General features: G+C 43.8%; 1 protein-coding gene across 7 annotated transcripts in view; it reads right to left on the minus strand.

Moving 5' to 3' along the window:
* Positions 1–20,753, minus strand: part of elavl4 (ELAV like neuron-specific RNA binding protein 4) — an 81,098-nt gene that overhangs the window by 21,376 nt on the left and 38,969 nt on the right. For all 7 annotated transcript variants that reach the window (XM_032526864.1, XM_032526869.1, XM_032526868.1 and 4 more), the window contains 2 exons: positions 11,688–11,791; positions 7,523–7,676 (listed from right to left, as the gene is read on the minus strand). In XM_032526864.1, coding sequence (XP_032382755.1) covers positions 7,523–7,676; positions 11,688–11,791 — 258 coding nt within the window. The remainder of the gene's footprint in view (positions 1–7,522; positions 7,677–11,687; positions 11,792–20,753) is intronic.

The raw sequence follows: 20,753 nt of genomic DNA on the forward strand, positions 1-20,753 counted from the left end.
CTGCCTCTTTACTGAATGAAGCTAACAGTTATGTTTTAAAGTTCCTTCTTGTCTTTATGAACAGAAGAGTGACTGCAGGGTTCATCCTGTTGATGAGGAGGTCACTTAGAGAACAGACTTCATGTTCCCAATTTAGCAGAGCTGCAACTGGGGATCATCAGCCCATCTGCCGATGGTCACTGGAAAACATCCGTTACTTCAACAACTTTATGTAGTATTGCTGTTTCGATGTCTGTCTTGTGTCTATCGCTTACTTTGTTTAAATCAGGCCCTAGTTCAGAATGAACAGTGAATCCTAATTCAATAAATATGGGGACAGTGGTAAGTCACTTTGTATGTTTACATGTACACCAATATTCCACTATTATTCCAAATATGACAATATTCTGAATTTGATACAGGTAATGTAAAAAGCATACATCCGGTAAGCATACAAAAGCATCCGGTTGGATATTCCGAATGAGGCCTTTTTCTGAATATAGCATTTTCTGATTAAGATGTGGGATATTTTAGTATTCTAGGTTTAAGAGACATTCTTTGGACATGTATACAGCGCATTCGGAATATGCATCTCAATCAGGGTTATTACCGCAGTGTACGGCCTCTTGTCTGTTTACAGCTTATGGTCAACTCTGTGCGTTGCTATGGTTGCTGTACACAAACAATTCAAGAAAACTTACATTTTAAAGACGTCAACAGTAAACATAGTACACACATAGTAGCTGTAACAATAATTTAATGTTCTTCATCTCAATTGTCTTTTTAGTGGTGTTACAGAAACAATACTGACATTAAGACATCGTGAGGTGGACAGCGCACCCCCTTTTGGACCACAAACCAGTCTGACACACACCACAAATTGTGTCTCCCGCTTCCTCCATCAATCTCTGCCTCTCCTTTCTTGTTCTGTACTTACATTTTTGGCAGTCACAGGAGAGTTTATTTTCTCTCTTAATGGCTGTGTGTGTGTGTGTGTGTGTGTGTGTGTGTGTGTCTTGTGTGAGTATGCCTGTACTGTAACAGAGAAGAAAAAGATACAGTAAGTCAATGATGTTTGCATACTACTCTCAAGGCCCTTCTAAAGTCTTCCATGTTTTTAATCACCAGCAATTCTAACATCTAATTGATCATTAACATTTCTCCTGCTGATCTTTAACCCTCCAGGGACACCTTGCAGAACATCTTGTATTATCTTTTTATATCTCTGTGTGTGTACTGTACATATGTGTGAATCTTTGTGTATTTCAGTTTTAAAGCAGGTACAGTAGGTGGTAGTGAGGACAGCAATATTGTAGCTGAGGGTATTAGCAGGCTAAAAGTGTTTACACACCTCCTGCTCCATGTATGAAAGAGTGTACAGACCAGTGATAAATCCACCACATGCATGCAGACTGGAGCGCGTTATCCGCCTAGCCATTTCACAGTAAGTCTATTTCTGCACGTTAGCACACCAGCTACTGCTCAGTATCTTCACGTTTAGCATTTCAGCTAACGAAGATGTCTTCTAACGTCCCTGACACCAGAGGACACGAAGACTCAGGGGCTTGTGTTGCCTCGAGCTGCAACACGCCCGCCTGGCCGTTGAAGCCCCTAGTTCATGCAGGCACTGTGCCTGCTTTACCATAAAGAGCCTTCGCCGATGGCTAGGGTGTCAAGCTAGCTTGTCGGGGAAGGACCCATACCTGCCCAACACCGATTTGCCGGCCGGCAATGAGGTGTCTGGCGCAGACGCTGTACTGTGCGCCGGTCCCAGCTGGGGCTCACAGCTGGAGCTGGGCGCGGCGGCCCCGCTCACGGAGGATGTACTTGAGCTGGACTACGAGGACGAGGACTCCTCTGAGCTCCTCATATCAGAGGATGACAAGGACGAGTTTGAAATGTTCATCCCCTCCGCCCAGGCTGTCAAGCCTGATGCTGTGTCTGCCTTCGGAGACGAGGACGGAAGTGTACCAGCTTCCCCCGCTCCCAGCATGGAAGTGCAGGACGTGTGCAAACGTGCTGCATCCCTTGGCCTGCAGTTCTGGTGGAGCCCACCAGATCAGCTACTTCCAGTTTTTCCTGAAATGCTGGAAGAGGTATCTTCTTTTTGGAAACATCTCCCTTTCAGCGGTAAGACCCCGATTCAGGGAGCTTCCTTCCTGGAGATTGAGGGCATGGAAAAGCTGGGAATGCGCCGCATGCCCCCGAGGGAGCTGTTGGTTGCAGCCCACCCCCACCCGCGGGTGACTGCAACAACCTTACGGAACCCCACACTGCCGTCAAAGGCGGACTGTTTCCAGTCTGGCTTGACCGAGAGGGCATATAAAGCGGCAGCTTTAGCAGTAAGAGCTCTGAATGTCTTCTCCACGCTCACTGCGTACCAAGCGGAGCTGTGCCAGGACATGGTCACCAAACCAGAGCCTGCTGTGTGGGAATAGATAATGTGTGATCACGGACATCTGCCGCTTGCAGCACTGTTCGGTCCAGGCTACAAGTAAATCTATGGGACTGATGGTTCTATAGGAAAGGGGCTAGAAGGCTCAACCTGACGAACCTGTCAGACAGGGAAAAAGAAGACATTTTAGACATGCCTGTTGTCCCTGAAGGAGTCTTCGGGACCGCTCTGGCCTCAATCTAGCAGAGGTGTGAGGCGAAGAAGAATGAGGACAAAGCTCTTCAGCTCTGCCTCCCTGGGAAAGCCAAGCCTCCCCTGCCTCCAGCCACACCTCAGTCTTTCACTCAAGCTGTCTCACGGTCGGCTCAGTTCAAAATCCCCAAGCGGCCATGCGCTTTGTCGGCCACGGGCTACTCCCAAGTACCGCCACAAGATGGCTTCAAAGCTCAGTTAATGAGGGCACAGGGCGTAGGGGACACGTCGGGAGTACTACTACTCCCTTCGGTCTGTCGCTGAGCCCAAGAGTGTTTGTGAGGTGTAAGGAAGCAGCTATAGCCCCGTTAGGGCGGCAGGATCTTGCTACATATTTAGATGATTGGCTTCTTTTGGCACAGTCAGAGCAGGAGTCTGTGACACAAACGCACATCCTTATACAACATCTGACCAATCTGGGTTTTTATAATAAACGCAGAGAAGAGTGTGCTTCCCCAGTGCAAAATATAATATTTCTAGGGCTATCTCTGGACTTTGTGTCCTTCACAGCCCGCCTGTCGGCAAAGAGGGTGAAAGTTATTAGGGCTTGTCTCGCGCATTTTCGACTACGCCGGTCCGTTGCTTTCAGGATATGTCTGAGCTTACTGGAGCCTGATGGCAGCGGCTGTTCTGGTGATCCCAATAGGCCACCTGTTTATGAGGGATTTCCAGCGTTGGGTGGCCTTTCTCAGGCTGGATTCTGTGCGTCATGGCGCACGGAGGGTAACGGTTACAAGGAATGCGGAATGCCGATGCGCCGCTGGAGGCTTCCGGCTTTCGTGGCGCAGGGGGTAGCCTTAAGCATCGTCCTGGCACAGAAGGTGGTCACCACGGACACAAGCCTTTCGGGCTGGGGAGGAACACAGGAGGGTTGTTCTGTGAGAGGCGTTTCCCGCATTTCCTGCCGCTTCTCAGTGGACACCATGTTCTGGTGAGAATGGACAACACAACAACGGTAGCCTATATAAACCGTCAGGGGGGCTTGCGTTCCCATCAGTTACACACGCTGGCACACACATTGATATTGTGGAGCAGCAGGCACCTCCTGTCTCTGAGAGCGACACATGTCCCCGGGCCTCTGAACCAAGGCGCAGATTTTCTGTCCAGGGGCGCACCACTGTACGCAAACTGGGCTTTGCACCCAGCCATTGTGAGGCAGGTGTGGTCGCGCTACGACCGGGCTGAAGTAGACCTGTTTGCACACAATCCAGGCGCGCCTCTCGGTTCTCCTGTACGCGTTTCCTCCTCTGGCTCTGATACCCCCCACTCTGTCCAGGGTGAGAGAGCACCAGAGCAGTATGATTCTAATAGCTCCACACTGGCCGGCAATGCACTGGCTGGCAGAGATATATTTACTCTTTCGCAGACAGCCGTGGCAACTCCCACTACGCAGGAACATGCTGTCCCATGCGGGGGGGAACAATCTTTAACCCGCACCCAGAGCGACTGGCGCTATGGGATTGGCCAGTGAAGGGTGCAATTTAAACACAGTCGGGCTCCCACAGAATGTGATTAACACTAGAGAGATCCCTGTATGATTGTAAGTGGAGGGTGTTTGAGGAGTGGTGTCTCAGGGAGAGACATGTCTCTTTTCAGTGCCCTGTTGGTGCAATTTTGTCATTCTTGCAGGACTTGATTGACAAACATAAAGCCTTCTCCACTATAAAAGTGTACCTGTCTGCCATTGCAGCTTGTCATGTGGGGTTTGAGGGTAAAACAGCTAGCCAACACCCTTTGGTTTGCCGTTTTATGAAAGGAGCCCGTTGGCTGCTTCCTGTTCCTAAGCAGTTAGCTCCCCCATGGGACCTGGCAGTGGTGTTGGATGGGCTTGCTAGCTCCCCTTTTGAACCACTGGAGGAGGTCGACCTGAAGAATCTGTCTTTGAAGACAGTGCTGCTGCTGGCCTTGGTGTCTGCAAAACGGGTTGGCGACATTCATGCGCTCTCTTTGCATCCATCATGCACTCAGTTTGCCCCGGGGCCTGTCAGGGTGTTATTGAAACCTAATCCTGCCTTTGTGCCCAAGGTGGTTGGCTCATGCTCTCCCATTGACATTTTGTCGCTCTCTTCCCCGCGTTTTTCTTCCTCAGAGGAACGGCGGTTGCATGCGCTGTGTCCAGTTTGTGCTCTGCACAACCTGGACAGGACTACGGGTTTTCAACGGAGTGACCAGCTATTTGTGTCCTAGGCTAGCCCCCAAAGAGGCAAGCCTGTGACAAAGCACTGGCTCTCTCATTGGGTTGTGGAATCCATTGCTCTGGCCTACAAGTGTCAGGGTTTGCTGGCCCCGTGGAGCCTGCGTGCTCACCCAACTTGTGGCCTTGCTGCATCCTGGGCCTTATTTAGAGGCGTTTCAATCCAGGACATTTGTGCAGCGGCATGCTGGTCTCACTTTTGTTTGGTTTTATAGACTTGACGTCTCTGCGCCAAGCATGGCACATGCAGTGCTGAGCACGGGGCCATTGGTGGAGCAGAGCATTGCTACTTGAGTGCCGGTGCTTCGTGAGATAAGCTTGTCTGGCAATACGGGAGTCTCCATGTCCCATAGTGAGATATCGAAACAAATGCTATGAATGAGAACTTCAGGTTACTTGCGTAACCTCGGTTCTCAGAGTAGCATGAATGAGATGTCTTACCAGACAACTCTTCATGCTTTGGCGAAGCGAGAAGAGGTGCTTATTTTGAATGGTGTCCGTGTCGTAGCGTAAGCTATTTAAAGGGGGATGGACCCATGTGATGCGGACACTCAATCACCAGCCAATCAGGACTGGTGTAATGAGATACATGTTTCTAAGGAATACGCAGGGAGGCGTATCCCATAGTGAGACATCTCACTCATGCTACTCTGAGAACCGGGGTTACGCAAGTGACCTAAAGTTTTGTGGTACTGTATCTACTCTTGTAACTATTTAATTTAGCTGTTAATATCAGAGTTTGAACTACCAATTTGCTAATCCAAATGCCTGCTTTAAATTAAATTTGTGAAAGCAAAAATTTAGTAAAACACCAATTTTCTCAATTGAGCAATTTCTTTAGATTTGGATGCTCATATTATTTCTAATGGTTTGAAGTGATCTACTGCAGCACTTTATCTGGACACGCTCATGACTCATGAGAATGCTTCACTTTAACACTTTTGTGGGAGTCAAAAATGATCACATGAATTGTTCTGTCACTTGTGAACCCAAACCTATGGCGAACACCTTGCCTTCCTGTGACCAGTACCACCTGTGTTGAAATCAGTTTTATCCATGCCATGTGTGCATGTGGTTGAACACATACTGTATATGGCCTTGCTGTGTGTTGCGTGACTATGTTGCTTGTCTGGAGTCCCGTGGGTCTTAGTAGCATGGTGGTACAGTTTGAAAGGTCTGTTAGTAAAGACAGATCCACAGAAGATGTGCCTACTTCATCTGCATGTGTGTTGATGAGAGTAGAAATGGCCCCATCTTTTTTCCTCCTTTCCCTTCCACTGCTCCCTTCCCTAGCTCTCCCTTTGTTCTCCCCTCCTCCCTCTTCTCATTTCCTCTCCTTCCCACATCTCCACTCATCTACGCTCTGTGTTACTTGCTTGTCTTTCCATTTTCTCATCCTCCTCTCCCCTTGCCTGCACTCCCGTGTCTCTTTTTCTCCTCTCCTTTACTTTCCTTTACTTTTCCCGTTCCTCACGCTCTCTCCTCCTCTGCTCAGTGTGTATAGATAGGCGTGCACTTCACCGACAGCAGTGATTTATTCTGCTTAGGCAAATGAGGTTGGCTAACAGCATACTGCTCCCTTTCTGCTTCATCAGTACACATTGCACATAACACTGGAGCAAGTTGCAGCCTGTAGGCACACACATAACCCCTGAAATTGATCTAAGAGACACGCTGGAGGGGTTCTTCTGCAATACAATGGACTGATGTGATTCATTCCTGTGTTTTGGATGTAGTGGAATGTGTAATTGAGCATGTACATTGCACAGCTTGTGCCTCCCAAGTAATAACTGTCTTTACAACCTTGCCTTTTGCGGTCACTCACACACTAGGCAATTCTTGGTGGGCAGTAATGCTTGGCAATATGGTTAAAATCAATTTATTGCAACATTATTGCAAATATGTTACCAATACTGGCACATATTGATTGGTTGACAATGGTCTACCATGATTCTTTCCTTTTGTTCAAGTAATTCTTCCTTCCTTCTGTCTTAACAAACACACAGTAAATGTTTTCAGTATGTCATGTTTTGTCAGATTTGTGCGTTTTGTGCTCATTTACTTACACTACTTTTATGCAAAGGTGAAAGAACAAAGAAATTATCCTGTACTCCGTAGAATAAACATATTTAGTGTGAATATGACTGATACATGGTGCTACAGTAAACTGGAGATTTATTTAACTGTTACTCTTATGTTTACTATTTTGCCGTTTCAGCAGACACACAAAGAGAAATATTTCACCTCCAACTGCCATTTTTGTTTTGCTAAAGAAAATATGTTGCTACTTACTACTGGTAAAACAATCTCTTGTATTGTGCAATGCACAGGTTATTTATTGTTTCAGATGTGCATAAGAGTATTTATGGATTCTGGAAAAACTTTCCAAATGGGTTTTATTTGTCCTTCTCAAAAACAGTTACAAATGTAACAATAGTGATGACTCAAGAGGCACATACTGCGCCTCATAGTAATGCTGTCTATACATCATATAGTCATGTGACCGTACACAGACAAAAGACAGACATTTAATAAACCATAATTGTTTACAAAATGTGTAAAATTAGACTGAGTGTGCTTGTGAATGGCTGGAGGATATCAGCAACACACATGGATGTATACATACAGTATCTGTGTGTGTCTAGCTGATCACTTGTGTCTGTGTGAAAGTGTTAAGAGAGGAGGCGCTGCCCCATGAATACCTGTGACCTGGTCAACCAGGATGCGGGAGGTGATGATGCGTCCATACTGGGAGAAGAGCTGCTCCAGCTCCTTCTGAGTCATAGTCTTAGGCAGGCCGCTTACATACAGGTTGGCGTCCCGGATGGAGGCTGAGCTGGGTCGTGCATATGACACCTGTGGGAAAAAACAGTCTTAGGGCTTGTTTCAAATAATTAGGGCTCTAGTACTTTATTACTCATTAACATTCTGTGGGGTTTAAATCTAAACATGATTAAAGTGTGAGAGGTACAAGGATTTTGTGTATGTGTGCGTTTTGGATGGGCAGGGATGCAGGTCATTGGATCCACAGGGAGGAAAATGTGACTGTGTTTTCTTAGCACATCTTGCCTTGGGGATTATCGTTGTCAGGAAAAGATTTAGCTGCTTAGAACACTGGAGAGATAACACTTGAATCGTTTGCTTGGGGAGGCAGAGGGAACTTTGTTCCCTTGGGTAAACCACAGGTGTTTCACTTTGAAAAGGCTATTTAATTAAAGTGCTCATATAATGCTGTTTGGCTTTTTTCTTTTCCTTTATTTTTTATGCATGTAACGGGTTTACAAAGTGAAAAAGCCCAAAGTCCACCACAAAGGGTCTTACCATCTCCAACAGAAAACACTTTTCACAAACTGCTCCAAACAGCTCTATTGTAGTCCAGCCTTTACTTCCGTGATGAATGTGTGTCACTTTGTAACACACATTACAATGTTCAATATATAAAGCCTAGCAGCTAGTGTAGCATGCCCTCATACTCTGCTTCTGACTGGGTAGTAGTCTTTACCTAGCTACTGCGCATGTGCGACTCCCAACAAAGATGGAACGGAAGTGTGATGCCTCACTGTAGCTAAAACAGAGAGCTCAACAAAGAGGAGCTGCAGCAATTAGTGCTGCCACGATTAATCAACTTAGTCAATGTAAGCGACCATTAAAATAAGTTGACGGTAATTATTTTAGTCAACGTGCCGTTTTACTATTGACAGCCTATTTATTTTTGGTCTCCGTCTCAAACGGCTCACTGTAATTCACCTCCAGGTTAACCCACACAATTCCACTCTGTCACACGCTGCACCACAACCTCATTTCCACATCTCCATTAACATGCTCTTTTCCAGTGATTCACATTCTTCTAACATACTTAAACTGTGTATGAATGTCCTCTCTAATGGTGCAAATGGTGAGGACTGGATTACTGGCTAAACTGTGCTGTGCGGCTTCCAGCTGCAGCTCTCTACCAATGAACCTTCACTTGTTAAGCGTTGTCCCCAACATCCTCATGTGTAGACGCAATTTTGCTCAAGCAAAAGTTGCTTAAATCCCATTACTACTGCTGCTGACTGGAGAAGCTTTCCCTTCCTTGCAGTACTTTCATTACCCCTGACATGTGGAGACATAAGCCATCAAATAAGGTTAAAGTCAGGCAAATATGGTGGATATGCAGTCATATCCTTGAGCAACAGCATGGAAATCCTGCTGCAATTTTAACAGTGGGAAAATGGAATTGGGAACAGCTGGCTTTCCCCATTTTTCACTTTTCTCTCACACATCTCCTCCCTTTGGCCTCTCTGCTCAGCTTCTCTGTCTTCCTCTTCCTCTCTGGGATGATTTCCTTCTGCTTCCTTCCTGCATGCTGGTTCACGAAGCCTTTCTCTCTTCCAGATTCTGTCGCTTTTTGCTCTATTCTTCTCTGTGCAGCTCTCCCTCATTTTCTCCCCTTGTCAGCCAACTCCAGATGTCTAATCCATCAGCACCTCCTCAAGCTGTGAGCGGTATTGTGTACAAGTGTGGTGTGGCGCGTGTGTTAAAGAGTGTGTGTGCTGGAAAGTTCAAATAAAAGTGTGTGAGATTATGTGCTTGCATGGCACTGTGAGCGCTTCTCACTTTTGCCATGCTGCTTCCCCTCACACCTCAGTAGGAAAGCGGCATCGCAGCCATCCTTGACAAAATCTGAGGTGTCATGAAGGAGGAAACCTCAGCAGTGAAACCAACTCAAAGATACCACAGAGACACATCGCCTGAAAGCATGCGAATCTCTGGGCCAAGTGTAGTGGCAGAGAGTAGGAAGGCTGTGACATGAAAGAGCGACAAACTTAATTTTAGGCTTACCGTGCTGCCTTTTAATTTACCTTGTTACCTTTAGGGTATTTCAGTCTGTTGTGGAGAGAGAAAGCAAGGAAAGTGTGTAGTGGGAGGAAGGAAATAAGGATGGAAAGAGCGATAGCACCAGACAGAGATGCAGAGTTGTCTTCTGTCATTACAAGACCGCCTTTATCTCGGGAACAACTTGAGGCAACCTCTTGTGTCATGAGAGTGTGACCGAGAAACTCTCTCTGACTGCTACAAAGACCTCATGAATTCCACGCTAAGTAAATGCCCTTTAACTTTTTCTTGTCTTTATAATGAAAAAGCCAACTTTCACTTAAGTCTCCGTTTTGCTTTTCATTGTGTTGCTCATATTATTAGGATCACGCACACACACACAAGCAAACGCACCCAATCTTTTGGTTCATACAGACACTTGAAATCGTAGCTCCATGAGAGCCCTGCTTTGCTGAACTTGTGGGTTACAATGACCAAATCATACATGTGCATATGGACCAAACACACACACAAGTTTTTGTTTTTTTGTTTTTTTTGGAGCCAAGCAGGAGAAGCCTGAACGCAGCCGAGCAGGTCAGACAAGTCCTTGACGTGATGAAGCTGGTTAAGATTCCACCTGCTTAATACTGGAGAAAATATTACCTCGACAGTGAAGCCATGTAGAGATATGTCAGACAAAGGATTTGGAACCTTTTATAATACGGTTTGCTGCTGTACCTATGGTGAATATGAAAGTTCCCTTGTATCTCAGTCATATAGATTTGTAATACTATAATCTATTTACTGTAATCTGGTTTTAATCATAAAGAAATATATATATATATGATCTTCATATCTTAAAAAAAAGTCTAATCAGTGCATAGAGACTGCACAGTAATAAGCTTATCACCCCTGTATTAGCGTCAACAGCGACCAGGCTGGGTTGAAACGTTGCAGCACAATAAAACGTATCAGAGAATTAGCAGAGTGCGGGCATCTCATTCTCTTCAGTTGTAGCAAGACCCTTTTTTGCCCTGCACGTCACCAGTGGTGATGTGCACACTACTACTACTGCTGCTAGGAGTTAGACAAGAGCCAGTATGCTCTGCTGAACCAAGGCCAGGCAGAGTACATTGTCTGCAGAATAGAGGGATTCCCAACTACAGGATAATCCCATCCTATTAGATTAGATTAGATGACAGAAAGCGAGAATCCAGGGATTATCACAGAGCAAAAGATTACTGCCCAGTTTACAGCAACAACATATCGGCAGGCACAGAAAGGACGATAGCGGAGGATATGAGAGCCAGTTCTATTATTCCATATGCCCTCAATTCTTTTGGAAAACATGCAATGATTGACATGTTTGTTATATATTTACCTTTTAAATGTGTTTTTTTGATTTAGATGTTTTTTTTTTTCTTTTCTGAGGCTCATGCATGTTAATCTCATATTGCCCTCCAGCTGATTTACTAACAGCATCACTATCTTAAGGGCTTTGCGACAGAAGAAAGCAGCCTTATCATTTAAAGGTCCCATGGCATGAAAATTTTACTTTGAGGTTTTATATGAGTTCCCCCATCTTGCCTGTTGTCCCCCAGTGGCTAGAAATGGCGATAGGTGTGAACCGAACCCTGGGTATCCTGCTATGCCTTTGAGAAAATGAAAGCGTAGACGGGCCGATCTGGAATATTGCCCCTTATGACCCCCCCCCCCCCCCCCCCCCCCCCCCCCCTCTCCTTCTCAAAAGCTACAGACTCAGAAATGGCACAAACTAAGGAAAGCTCATTGTGGGACTGGCTCTAGTGGCTGTACTTCTGCGCCAAAGCTGAATTTTGGGAAAGAGACTACAGATATGGTATTAGGGGACCACTAAGGTCTATATAAAATCATCCAAATTACCAGTAAGTTTAACATGACCTGCACAACTTTATTATCATATGATTTTACCAGTTATTATCTAGCAATTCCTTTTTTATATTTTGCAGTGATGCAAATAGTTAGTTGAAAAAATACTGTGTTTTTGTAATGGAAACAACAATTTGTTTAGCTGTACATGGTTTCAGTTACCTTGATCGTTTTGGTCTGAAGTCTGAGTCCATTTAACGTGTTGATGGCTTTCTCTGCGTCCTTTGGATCGATGTAGTTGACAAAGCCGTAGCCCAGACTCTGTCCTGAAATGCCAGAATGAAGAAAAGAAAAGCTCTTAAAATGTATTCTCCATTCAATTAGTCTGTTTTTTAATTTGCTCACTGACAGCAAGAAAACAGTAATTTATACTCATTATCAGTGCTTCAAGATTTGAGGTGAGACATAGACACCCCTCATTATTAGAAGAGCGTGATAAAGGTTTTGTAATTTGTAATGTGGTACCATATTTCACACTCACTAATAGTTCTTTCTCTTCTATATTTGGCATCTTGTATTTTTTTTTTTAAATTGTTGGTAGTCTAAGGACAAAAAGGTAATGTTACATTTAGACTACTCCTACATTAAAACTAAAAATTATAGCCAGCCCTTGCTCCCATCCATAGTCACAATCTTGGATATCATTCATCTTTTCCTGGAAAAATCCTTTGCAGCATCTTTTCTTCACTACTGACAAGATTGCAGTGACTCCTGCCTGGAGCACCAAGAGTCTCTTGATGTGACTCTTGTCATCCATGTGTCATATGAATCCTGCTCAATTGCCACAGCCCTGCAGATACTCTACATGTGATGGATGTGACAGCCTATTTCCAGCTTTGTGTACTGTAACCTTATAAAAGATCATTCTCACTTGTCTGTTCAAATAACACTTAAAAAGGTCAGCAAATAACCATTTAAGCAATAATCCAGGTCAAATAAAAGAAAACATCTCTACCTATCTTATTGAATAAGGAATGTTTCTATACTTGCACTCTGCATTATTGGCTACTTGTCATATTGGTGATCTTGGAGCTTGAGGGAATCTACTAATGCATTTATTTTAAATAGCTCAACATAGAAGTGTCAACAACTGATTCATAGACTAGTTCTAAATTAGAATCAAATTCTCTAAATTAAGTCAAACTTGAATCAGCCACAGCAAATAAGTATCACAGTGCGTACAAACAACATATTTGTTACTGTCTTTGCAGCTGTACATACAGAGCCTTTTCCCTCTAAGCTCAAAATGTCTTTCGATAGCAAACTCCCTTTAAGTGTAAAGCAGGCCTGACATTTCTCAGCGTTTCCCCGACAGATGAACAGGCATAGGACTTTAAGCAGACGCCTCCAGCCATCAGGGCCTTCAGTCGGTTAGTTTTCAACAAACAGCCGCTATCCACTAACGCCACACATGCACAAAGAGAATCCCAGTCAGTTGAAGAGGAGCTGCATGCACATATTCACGCTAATGGGAACAGACAGCGGTTAGTCAGAGACAAAGTGAATCACAAAATATGGAGCATGGCTGTTTCACAAAATAAATATATTTGGGCTATGGATATCATAGGCGCAGAACGGCTCAACAGCAAGCAGTGAAAGTGCCAGGAGGGAGTTGTAGTTCTAACTTCAAACAGCTGATGATTTTCTCTTCTTCTCTTTGCTCCTCCCCCTTCTCCTTTGGATTAACTGTGAATTATCAGACGCTCTCTATTGTTAATTAAAAACCTGCTATCCTGGAGAGACTACCGCTATTTTTAACTAACCCTCCTCTCCTCCCTCTCCTCCTTTCTAACTCTCAGTTGACATCAGGTGTTAAGTTTGGCAGTTTAAATATAACTCACAAATTCCTTCTTTGTGGCCTCTCTTTACTAAATACACACAAAAGTGACAACAAATAATGAAGAGAAAGAACATTCATTATTTAATTAGTGAAAAAAAGTGACAAATGCATGTACTGTTGCTTTAGCTTGCCAATAAACCAAGAAGGATCATAAATGGTATTCTAAATTACAGTAGTGTAGATTCTGCTGATGAATTAAACATTTTCCCCAAATAAATATGTTTAAAAGCTAACATTTCAAACTGTATCTGTTCATAGGTAATGTAGGTGCACTCCAGATGGGTGCAACAGCTGTAACGCTCCTCTTTGGCATTCGCCATCTCTCCCACCCTCGCTTCCCACTTTCCCATCACCTTCCTCACCCCTCTGCCTCATCTTCAACAAGAAATGTGAGGTTCGACAAGCGCAGCTACCAGAGGGTTAGCTGACAATGAAGTGTGCTGGCGAAGAGCACTCATGCAGGGCAATTGAGATGGGCTGGCTGGAGCTTAATGGTACCTAGACACTTAATACTCATGGAGTAGTCCAGGCAGCCAAATGGGGCCAAACTGGCAGCCATGGACGCTACTGCTGTGTGACGGACATAGGGGCAAGGGGAGCAGCCTCAGTGTAGGTTGAGTGTCTATATGTATGTCTTTGTGTGGGCGTGTATACAAGTTTTATATGAGAGTCAGCAATGGGTCCAACAAACTATGATTAATTTGATTTCAGTCCTGTATTCAGCATCTGCTATATGTAATTATGTGTTTATGTAAGTTTGTGTGTATGCACTTTTCACAAGTGTGTAATGTATGTCATATGCATGGTGAGCTTAGGCTGTTACTGGCAAATCTGCACGACCCCACTCCTTCTTCACTCCATCTTTGGCAAGGCTGAGGGCCTCCAGGCTGGAGGAAAAAGGGTGAGAGCAAGGCTTACTGGCTGGCAACATTCCCCAGGTGAGTGGGGAGATGAGGGGAGACAGAGGGAGACATCTGCCCGCAGCATCAGGAAAGCCCCGTGAGGAAATTCCACCCTTCCACCAACCATTTCCAGCCTGCTATGGAGCAACTAACAGCAGGGAGTCACCAACTGTCTGCTTGGAATCTGCGGCTGTGCGGATGGGTGGGAGATGCCAACCCTTCACACAGATGTAAACAAGAGCGCACACACGTGCAAATAAACTTGTAATCCCTCAATCACAGAGGCACATGCAAAGAACACAAGCAGTGAAAAATGCACTCGCAGCAGGACAGTGAGGAGTGGGGTGGCTGGCAGCTAACCAGGTTATTGTAGTTCCTAAACCATTTAGTGAATGTTAACATAGAACACAGTTTCTATCTTTTATCAAGTGTATGCATGAGCAACCATATAGACGGAGGTACTACTGTAGGCAGTTCTCCGTCTGTAATCTATAGTATGCATGCAGATGCAGCAGGCAGTGTAGTTGGCTTCAGCCTGTCACAACACCTGCCCTGTCCATTTCAGTATTCCCCAGCAGGATTTGTCCTGCATGCTGCCTGCATTTGGATCACACCATCACAGTGCCCCGCTCTGTTATGGCTCAACACACCATGGTTGAGCACAGTTTAGTTGCGGTTTAAAATGGCTCAGCATCATTTAACCTAGCATGGTGTGTCTAATTGGAATGCAGGATAAGACCAGCTCAGGCTGCATCACACAACACCAGACAAAATGTATTTCTATAAAGTAAAGACAAAGCAAAATGTGATATTGCTAAAGCTGTTTCTAGCCATGCATTAAATGTTCTTCAAGCTCAAGTCTCACAGTAAAAGTAATTTAACTTTTTTTAAGTCATCTCAAACAATTTAGCTTTTTATTTTACAAATGTAAATGCTGCTGAACAGAATTAAAAAATATGTGTATGGGACATTACCTAATATTGCGTCCCTCATAAATTTGTGTCACAGGAGTTAATCCTTTTAAAAGACAGTTTTCCTGTGAAAAGTCTATGAAATCTCAGTGGTAGACTTTCTTATGGTATTTTATAACTTCAAAAAAATAACTTCAGACAGTACTGCATCTGAGGCAATACAGAGAAGCTATTAAAAATGCATGATAAATAGCCTCTAATGGGGTTGTAGCTAAAAGAAAAATCAGCCTTGTGCTGATCAATTAGCTTAATGGATACATTAACTTATATATTTTAATTGTCAATTAAAAGCAAGAACCCAAATGATGCATTGCTCTTCATAATGGCCTTTTAATGAGGTTGGATATTCATTTGCCTGTGATTCGTCAGCTGCTTACAGTGCTTCTTGCAGATCCTGCAACAGTTGTAACGACTTAAGAAAATGCTCGGCAGCAATGAAAGGGCGCTTCTTAATGAAATTATGTTAATGTAATAATGGCAGAGGTCTCCCCAAATGGGATTTATGTTAAGTATATTAATCTAAGAATTATGATTTGTTAATATCATGTTGCATGATTGAAGTATCATTCTTTTTTTTTCCTCAAACACTAGTTGTTTAAAAAGGCTAGGCAATGTAAACAAGAGCTTCAGCCTACACCTGTTTCAAACTGCTGATGATATTTGTAAATGCACTGTTGTTGGTCGGCTCTATTGTTGTTGCTGAAAGCCAGTCTGAAATAAATTCAAACTCCAAACTATGTGTATGCACCTGTGCATCCGAAGCTGTCATTACATTACCACTATACTGTAGCACTGCAGTGTTTTATCATATAGTGCCACGTCCCGTTTCACTAACAGAGTAACCACATAGGGTGGGGGAGTGAGGAGGTGGGGTCTAATTTGAACCCACCTCTACTCTTTGGCAGTGCTTGTGTACAATCTGACATAAATTGCATGGAGAGGTGGGCATGTTTTTCAGTGGTAAAACGTCACTGCTGAGTAGCTCATTGGTGAGTTGGCGAGGTGTTATGACTAAGCCATTATTTGTTTCCTGAGGAGCAGCAGGTTGCTCAATGTGTGAGATGAGAAAATGAATGTACTTGGAGCAGGTGTCCTGTCTGCTGGCCCCACTATGTAATTTCACCTTTCCTTTCCCCCTTCTGCACGTACACACACACACACACACACACACATGGATTCAAGTGAAGATTCACACAACATACCTACAATATGCACATTTACAGATAAGTACATAAATAAGCCAATGCATATACAGTACTGTATGCATGGCTACACTGAATGTATGAGCATTTAATCAAGTTAAAAATATTCATGTACGACACTGTGAGGCGAACAGTGAGGTACACAATCATGTGCTGTAAGATCACGGTGCATATAGTAAGAGACTGTAGTTGCATATTGTCTTTTTTTGTTTTGTGAATAAGAGCCCTGCACTGCAGACATGAAAGCATCTTCGTCTCCTGCTATCAGCAGACCAGGCTCGCACAACACTACATTTAGACTCTTTGATCTAGAATGCTACCAAATGAAACACATAGCAGCAAGAACCTTCTATTTTGCTATGTATCTTCCTGCAATCTGTTGTTCTCAATACCATTCTCTGAAGGTGTAGCTGTTCAGTAAAAAAGTTAATTTGAACTTGTGTCAACAATGTTGTCAAAACGGATATAATGTTTCTAGCAATTCCATAATAACCTTTATAGCATATTGTAATTCAAGTTGTCTGAGAGAAAATTAGACTTCTACACCTCTTCTTGGCTCTGTTTTCAGGCTTTACAACATCTAGCCTGTGACAGGATACTCTCGCTAATCTTAGGTCATTTTAGAAAGAGAGCTTTCCAAATTGGTTGTTCTACAAATGCAGGTGTTTGTGCATGTCTCTTCAGATGGTGAAAGCCTGACTAAATGGCATAAATCCTATAGAAAGAGTTGCTATTCCAGCATCAGCTATAACTGCCTACACTGCAAAGAAACTAATAAAAGTAAGACAGACTTCTCAAAAAGAGAGTCTAAAAGAGAGTCTGACAATAAACGCAATAAAAAATGTCAATATTGGAGAAGCATGTCAGAGCTAGAGAGAAAATGTTGCTAATAGTTTCTGCTTACAGTAGCCAAAGGCTCACAGCTGTGGATAATACAAGTTCACGTTTATGTCCCTAGCCAGAGCCTTGAATCCCAGTATGTCACCTAAAAGGGTTTTACAGGCCTACAACTTTGGAAAGAAAACAGGACGGGAAGTCTCATGGAATTTCCGCCATATAACAAGATCACAATCACAATCTGGATGAAGCATTTATGCTGTTGTCTAGTGGGAGGGGCTTAGGAAAGAAGGGGGAGAACTGCAGGAGGAAGCCAGTACTTTCAAAGGTTTTATTAGCTTTTTCTATAAAACTGCTTACCCCATCTTTGAAGGCTATCTATAAGTCTCACCACTGTAAGCAGTGAAGTTTGTCATTCAGAAGTCATGGGAGAACAGAAGCATCAAAAAGGGGTAAGGGGGGAGTTGCAGCTTTTAGAGACCATCAGGGCTATGAGCCGATGATGCTAACACACCTTGAGAGGACCAGCCCCTTCTCCACAAGCAAATTTGTTTGGTCAGTCTTGAATTTAGCATCATTTTAAGATGAGGCGGAAGGCAGAAAAAAAACATTTCAATTTGTCAAAATAAATGTGTCACACTCACTGCTTCCAGGCTCTCCTATCTTCTGACGTTTTGCCCCTTGCTGCTCAACAACTTGAGTGAGTACTACTTTTGATGGGCCAGCCAAACATTTCAAAAGGTGCCCTGTCACCAGCTTAATGTCAAAATACACTTACCTTAAAGAAGGTCAACTCATTAGGAAATATGGGAAAGGAGTTGAGTGAGTTTTCAAAAAGATTAACACAAAGACAACAAAAGACTACAGTGCCTCAAATACTAGCAGTACAGTTAGAGCATATCATGTGGCATGTATTGAGCCCGTTTAAATAACTAAATTCATAAACAGAGCCACGTCCCCCGCACACATGCATCTACTGTAGATCCCTCTCCCACTCACTCATTGAACACATCTTTCCCTCCTGGGTTGCCAAGGTAGCAGCCACTGTTGCAGTCAATAGGCTCCCACTCTCAGTTCCCAAGGCCCTGCTTCCACCAACACACACACACAGACACACACTTGCCCACGTAGAAGCTCAGGGACAAACACACGTAAACCACCCCCTTGTGGTGGCTCCCTGAGCCTTGGGGTCAGTGGACTGCAGCCTGCAGTGTGTAGGCTGGTTGACTGGCTGTGCAGCTAAGAAATACAAGGCAAGCTGACAGAATGACAAGCCCACTTTAAGTCTTTGATAACCCTGTTACGTCAGGATTGCGGAGCCTACACTGCTGCACCTGCTTTAGACTGGAGGGTCGGAGGGCAAGGAACCAGCCCTGAGGCACATCCAGACAGAGGGGACAGACGCATCTGTGTTCCATGTAAAGGGCACTTGGAGTGGAATTAGAGGGGACAGAGGCAGTCTGAAGTTAGGGTCACAAGAGGAGCAGTGCAGCCAAGCAAGCTCTCGGGGCGTCCAACACTGGGTCCTTAGCAGAGGGAGGAGGAGGAGATTGAGGGGTGGTGCTAAGAGGAGACAGACAGGACATTCTCGGGACCTGGGACTCTGAAACTTTAATGTGTCTGCCTGCTTGTGTCTGCACTTCTGAGCTTGGCAGCTCTCTTAATACCTGGCTTTAGAGATGTCAAATCCTTTTTTCATCTCTTTCCCTGTCAGCTTTGTTCACACTATCTCCAGCCTCCAGCCCATTTCAGGTTCAGATAAATGCAGCCTGTATGTGAAGTATTAACACTGCGCCAGATCTCCCTTGGGAAGATTTCAGTAAGGATGTAAAAAGTATGTAATGGTTAGTCACCACAAATAACAATATTGCATTTGTGTTGTTTACGTGTTTTGGAAGGTGTAAATTGGTCTCATCATAAGACAAACAGAGGAATAATAGGAAGTTTTGTTCCCATCACTCTAGTAATGATGTGAAAACAGCTCGGCTTGCAATCTTAAGTACAAAGAGAATCCACTTTGCTCCCAAATGTGTTGTCAATGTATATTTTAGTAGCAACAAAGAGATGTGGGTAAACTGAGGTTTATATGGTGAATATTTGATCTGCTCCCTGTTAGACTGACAGACCTTGTGCAGGAGCTAAGCTCAACCCATCTGTCCTCGCAGATCAGGGTTAGATGCATATTTTATGTTTGCAATACTTGTGGGTGCACTTGATGTTCCAGAACAAAAATGTAACGACAATGACACTAATGGAAGTTTGCTGCCTGAACCACAGGCTTGTGCGTGCAAAGCAAACCAAATCCAGCAAACCTAAGAAGTTTTTGCACCTACAGTATATGAAATATGGTGTACCTGTCCTTATGTAAGAATTTGGTTTGCAGCAGGCATTCACGTTGTACTGAAGCTGCTGTCTGTCAGAGGTGCTCTGGCTTGAACTACTCCACAGCTGACATCACAGTCCATCCATTTTTTATTGCCAACATCTGCTTGGCTTGCTACATTGTCACTATGATTTGCATCAGCTCCCCAGATTCCATGTATAAAACCAACACATGGAAGGTGACTAAAGTAGTGTGCACCAAAGGCTTCAGTCAGTGGGCTTTACGGATGACGTCTTTTCACGGTTTTATGTAGACATGACAATTGTTTCATCTGCATAAACAGAACAAAAATGCTGCTCCCATTATGGAAACGTGAGTAGAGTTAGCTGCTCAAAGCTGGCAATAAGCAAATGCTGTGACTAAGTAAAGAAAAGGGTAACACAGGCAGCCAGAACAGGGCAGACACATAGCAGCTGGTAAACATGGTAAACTGTTTACTCAACAAGCAAGTAAAATATCCAATCTATTTCTAGTAAGGGTACTGAGGTCTTGGCTGCTGTAATCTTGGGAACAACATAGGAATCCAAAAAAATGGTTGTCCACAAAAATATAACGCCTCACCTGTCCCAACTGGAATCCATTCTTGTATCAGCATGAAAAGCCTTTCCTGCTCTTTCGTGTTATGAAAAGAAGTACATTAATTTCTCGAGCAGAAATGCTTTTTTTTTTTTTTAAATGACTTACTGACATTGTTCAGTCAATTTCATTTCTGTGGCATGTATAGATGTTGATGAGTGCTGATTCAATATATTGCAAAGTTCAAATTATCTAGCTTACAATAATGGAATGTGTTTCTTTCGTCTCTGTAAGGAGTGGTTGCTTCCACTGTTGCTCAAAAGGAGCTTTCACACTGGCAACTTGCAGCTTAAATAGACGATTTTAATAAAAAAAGGATGAACAGAGAGCGCTAACAGTTGAACCACCTACAGTGTCTCAAAGCTGTCATGCCCTTGACATAAATCATTTGTACATGTTGCATTCTTTGTGCCTGCAATGCAGGAGGACAAAAGCTACAACAGTATAGACACTTAATTTAAACAACAAAGCGTTGAAAATATGTTGTCTTTAAGAGGCAGGCAAACAGGAAATTCAC

Source organism: Etheostoma spectabile, chromosome 9 (assembly GCF_008692095.1).
Source record: "Etheostoma spectabile isolate EspeVRDwgs_2016 chromosome 9, UIUC_Espe_1.0, whole genome shotgun sequence".
Classification (NCBI taxonomy): Eukaryota; Metazoa; Chordata; class Actinopteri; order Perciformes; family Percidae; genus Etheostoma; species Etheostoma spectabile.